General features: G+C 42.4%; 1 protein-coding gene across 1 annotated transcript; it reads right to left on the bottom strand.

Moving 5' to 3' along the window:
- Window positions 1-265: 265 nt before the first annotated feature.
- On the bottom strand, window positions 266-1,943 carry LOC4328797 (small ribosomal subunit protein eS24z). Its single transcript, XM_015767535.3, has 4 exons — window positions 1,730-1,943; window positions 1,460-1,630; window positions 606-692; window positions 266-503 (listed from the first exon to the last, which is right to left on the bottom strand). Exons 1-4 carry the CDS (start codon window positions 1,853-1,855, stop codon window positions 471-473), a joined length of 417 nt encoding a protein of 138 aa, XP_015623021.1. The 5' UTR covers window positions 1,856-1,943; the 3' UTR covers window positions 266-470.
- Between the last annotated feature and the right edge of the window lie 3,219 nt (window positions 1,944-5,162).

Genomic DNA, 5,162 nt, shown 5'->3' on the forward strand with positions numbered 1-5,162 from the left:
TGTGCAATTTGACTGATAGAAACTCATTTGCCATCAACACAGGACACAAGGTAGCATTCGGCAACCCAGGTTAACAGACCTTGATTTCTCCATATCATTACAGCTCACAGCAAGAAATACGATGTCAAAAAGAGCCGAATAATTCACTTAATCAATGACCACAACAAAAGGCCCGAGTGAAGAACAAGACCAATAAACCTTGTGCCAGCGAACTAAGAGCAGGAAAGCTGATTAAGAGCCAATTTATAGGGACACTGAGATGGTATGTTGATCAAAGCCAAGTCACAGTAAACGCAGCAATGTAATGTAACAGGGGGGCATATGTCAAAATGCTCAAAAAACTTTTTTTTCTAGCAGATCAATCCATATTCTGCGAATAGCGACAAGGAGATGCGCTAAGGGGTACAAAAATTGATAGTGGGCGGAGAACTTAAGGCAGCTAAGGTGGTATGTCAATTCAACACCATTGCTTACTTCTTCTTGCCTGCATCTCCAGCCTTTGTCTGCAAAATCGACACAAGCAAGCAGTTTAGTTACATGTAGTTAGCAATGCGGTTTATAACTCTTATAATAATAGAACTTGGCGGTCAGGTAAGTATATAGACCTTCTTCACACCACGGATCTTCTTTGCTCTGTTCTTCCTCTCCTTCATCTGCTTGCGAGACTTCTCAACCTTGGTGGCGAGGCCATTCTGTAGGTATGGCAGCAAAAAGAAAATGAGAAAGACAAAATACATAAAACATGGGCTTTCATAGTGTTTCACGAGTTAAATTGATATGCATCATGGAAAAGTTGAATTCCAAAACCCATGAAAGTAATTAATAGGTACACCTGCCACCTGAAGCTTTAGGCAATGAAACTCATTAAGTTTGGCAGCATGCAGTAATGCATAAGGCTAGTGAAACAGCTCGGAATCAAGCACTACATGCAACAGTATATTATGCATGTCAAAAGATGAGTATTCAAGCATGATTTAACCAATTTTTCATGTTATAAGTTCTGTAATCATCATGCAGATTAGTAGAAACCACCACATATTGCAGTAATTCCTAGAATAAGATGGGAAGTCAAACCCACACCAAGCTTCAGCAGTACATGTTTTACACACTACCCAATACAATCGCGCTAACATTCTGAACATAAAAGTCATAGTTTGCTAACAAAGGCAACGATGCTAGTAAAATACATCATTTATACGCATAAGAATGTGATTCATTACTTCCAAACCACATTTTACAAGAAATGGTGCTCTACTGATCAACATAAAAAAAAACACCGATCAACAAGAACCAACAATACTATATTTTTCAAAATGGTAATCCCAAGTGAAATTTACTCCTTTTTCCCATCAGACAACTACTCTAGTAGTACTAGATTGTTCAGATTTCAGCATAGCATCACGATTAAACTAAACTATCAAGAGCAGGGCGAGATCAACGAGACAAGAGAGGCGCGTACCCTGATGAGCCTGTACTTGGGCTCGTACTTCTTGGCGGCGTCGAGGTTGTCGTAGATGAGTCCGAATCCGGTGGACTTGCCTCCTCCGAAGTGGGTGCGGAACTTGAACACGAAGATGCAGTTGGAGTCCTTCACCTCGTACAGCTTCGCCAGCTTCTCCTTCAGATCCGCCTGCACACACGCACACGCACACGCACGCATGAGCCTCACGCCGGCGGCGGGAAACCCTAGCCCGGACGGTCACCGGAGGAGGAGGAGGACGCGACGCACCTTGGAGACGTTGGCGCGGCCCGGGTGGAGCACCTCGAGCACGAACTGCTTGCGGGAGAGGAGGCGGTTCGTCATGAACTTGCGGGTGCGGAGCGTCACCGCCGGCGCCGTCTTCGTGTCGGCCATGCTTGCGTCGGTGGTGTCCTCGCCGGAGATTCCTCGCTGCGGCGGCGGCGGCGGCGGCGGCGAGAGAGGAGCGGCGAGCGGTGGCGGCGGCGAGGGAGACGCGGGTTGGGGTGGTGGGGGCTTATATATACCACCCCGAACAAACCCTAGGTCTGGCTTGGGCCGCTTGGTAGAATGGGAATATTGGGCCGATTATAATGGGCCTGAAGAGACAAATGGGCCGTTTTGTTATTGGGCCTCTCAGCTACCGGTCCGATCATATCTACCAGTCAAACCTGGCACGTGCAGATGAGCACAGCATAGTATACAGCTACTGAGCTACCTAACCAAATTTCCTTTTTTTTAGAAGTAACCTAATTTCTTGCACATCACATGTAGCAGTAGCTAGTAGGGCCGAGTTTAGTTCTAAATTTTTTTCAACAAACTTTCAATTTCTTCATCACATCAAAACTTTTTTACGCACACAAACTTTTAACTTTTTCGTCACATCGTTCCAATTCTAATCAAACTTTTAATTTTGGCGTTAACTGAACACATTCTACCTAGCTTGCTCTAAACTGAAGTGAAGCGTAACTCAGGTATATATAGCTGCTGCTGCTACTTGAACATTAGCTAAATCCGATTGATCATTTCAGTGGCTTAATTTAGTATATGGTTTTAGTTAGTAGAAAATTAAGCGAAATCGCGATCGATGTGCCCGGCGGTGACGGGGGCGACGCTGTTCGCGGTGGGGGTGATGCTGTGCCCGTTCCCGGCGCTGGTGCCGTCGTGCCGGAACCTCACCGCCGTGCTGCCGGAGCTATGGGACCTCCTCGCCGCCGTCTACTTCCACATCCGCGACGAGCTCCACCAGCTGCTCGTCCGCCGATCGCCGCCGCACGACGACGGATGATATACATGATGATTTGATCCATGACAAATTCGAGATCGATCGATTCTTCCATATGCATATGTTAGATATATTCGCGCTAATTAAGTTCCCTTTTTCCTTCGAATTGATCGTGTGGGTCATGCATGTGTGTGTGTGATAAATAGCTCACTCTTGGGTCCTTGGATCCGGATTGATTGATGTTTTGAATTTCTTGTGGAGAAATTGGTAAGCTAGCTAACTTGTTTTTGGCTAGCTTGTTTGGATGAATAATATATACTCCCTCCGTATTTTAATGTATGACGCCGTTGACTTTTCGACCAACGTTTGACCATTTGTTTTATTCGAAATTTTTATGCAAATATGAAAATATTTATGTCATGCTTAAAGAACATTTGATGACGAATCAAGTCATAATAAAATAAATGATAATTACATAAATTTTCTGAATAAGACGAATGGTCAAATGTTGGACAAAAAAATCAACGGCGTCATATATTAAAATATGGAGATAGTATTTGATTGGGTTATGTATGATGATCATCTCACTCGTACCGTTGGTCACGCGAGTGCACGAGTGCAGCTACCAATACTGCAGGTTTTGTTTCATTAATTGTTGAATGCTTTTACGTCCTGATTGTTTCAGCTTAAGATTATTATAATCTATATTATTAAATTAGATTACTTTAAGCTGAATTATAATAAGCTAATATAAAATAAGCTGCGAGTTGTTTGTTTCTCCGGATTATTGAAGGCATCTAAGGGTAGTGCGTCATTAACCACCAATAATATGAAAAAAGCTTCTCCAAAGGAGATTATTAGATTATAGTAATCTGGCTTACAAATTATAATAATCTATCATAATAATCTACTTGTTTGTTTCAGCTTACTCATAATAATTTAGATTATAATAATTTTAAACTGAATCAAATAGGACCTTAGCCTTGGTTGCATCTATCTATTGAGTGATTGAGTTATCTGGATCATATGATATGCTATTTGGTTAGTTTCCGATGGATGCGGATAAAAATATGGATATCCAAACTTTGTTGCTACACTGCTATCCACAGAACACAAAATGTACATCATCCCGCTTGTAGGCCTAGTTCTATAGCAAACTTTCTCATTTTCTTAAAGAGAAATTGTATGGTTCTTGAAAAAAATATCTCAAGATAACTAAATTTTACATTTATATTGTTGGTACCTTGAGATAATAAATTTTACAGTAGAAAATCTATACCTCCGTTACCTTCTGAAGAAATAGTAAAATTACCCTTCTTTAATGGTGCTTTAGCCTACAACACTAGCGCATGCTGTTAATATTATTTCAACTTGCAAATAGCAATCTAAATTAATAGGCATGTATTTATGTCGCTTCGTTAATTTCACATGTATTTATACTTGTTATATCGATCGTATGTGTTGAATTCAATCGGCATCATTTAGCCTATTATCTAATGGTTTATTTGAAATTAGCTAGGTTTTCATGTTTCAAGAAATATTTATTTCCATACTTGTGTCCAATATTAAATATTTATTTGTATTCGAAATAATATGTATTTATTTCAGTTATTCATATTCATTTTTGTCTTTAATTAAAAATATAAGGGTTAATTAGATCCACGCCGCTGTAACTTTTTTTTTATAAAATGCAATTACTATTTGTCTATTTGGAGACATGTCATTACAATTTGACCGAAATTACAGATATACCACTATGTACATCTTCAATGCAATTATAAAATATTTGGATCGAAATTACAGATATGCCACTGAAAATATGTCGATTCAGATAAATACCACTGTAATTCGTCGATTCAGATAAATTCATCTTCTTCCTCCATCTTCTCCCTCCCTTTTTTTCTCATCTCTCTCCACCACCTCAACGGAGGGGACTAGGTGGGCATGGCCGCCATGGCGAGGTCCAGGGCCCCCTCGTTGTCGACATGGACTAGGCGGTGCTGCCATCATGTGGTCACGGCTTGGCGGCCTGGATCCGCACCCCTGTGGCCGCGGCGGCGGCATAGCCAGGCCCAGCAGGTGATCCCGAGCAGCAGCGACGCTAGCAAAGGTGCCCCCGGTGAGCCCTAGCATTGACAATAGTGACCCTAGCCGCGGCAACGCTAGCGACGACGCCGGCGAAGTCCCTGCATTGCCCGCTGAGGAGACGGCCGCCACACGTCCAGATCTGCTCCTCCCCACGCCACCAGACGTACCGCCGCTCCTTGACCGCTTGTTATTCCGCCAGCCGCCACCGCTGGGAACATTCCGTGGCGAGATATGAGAAAAAAACGAAGAGGGGGAAAATGGAGGAAGAAGATGAATCTGACATGTGGGTCCCACGTGCAGATGAGGAAGAAGATGGAGATGGATGGAAAAAGTGACGGCATTGGCATGATTCCAATTTTGTAAAATTTCAATGGCACGACTATGAATAAA

Source organism: Oryza sativa, chromosome 2 (assembly GCF_034140825.1).
Source record: "Oryza sativa Japonica Group chromosome 2, ASM3414082v1".
Lineage (NCBI taxonomy): Eukaryota > Viridiplantae > Streptophyta > Magnoliopsida > Poales > Poaceae > Oryza > Oryza sativa.

What these genes read in the sequence shown, in the direction of transcription:
- LOC4328797 (XM_015767535.3), bottom strand. Translation starts at nt 1,855, where the DNA reads ATGGCCGACACGAAGACGGCGCCGGCGGTGACGCTCCGCACCCGCAAG. An exon ending in GCCGCGCCAACGTCTCCAAG is followed by an intron (nt 1,631 to 1,729) that starts GTGCGTCGCGTC and finishes GCGTGTGTGCAG; the next exon opens with GCGGATCTGAAGGAGAAGCT. An exon ending in CCAAGTACAGGCTCATCAGG is followed by an intron (nt 693 to 1,459) that starts GTACGCGCCTCT and finishes CCATACCTACAG; the next exon opens with AATGGCCTCGCCACCAAGGT.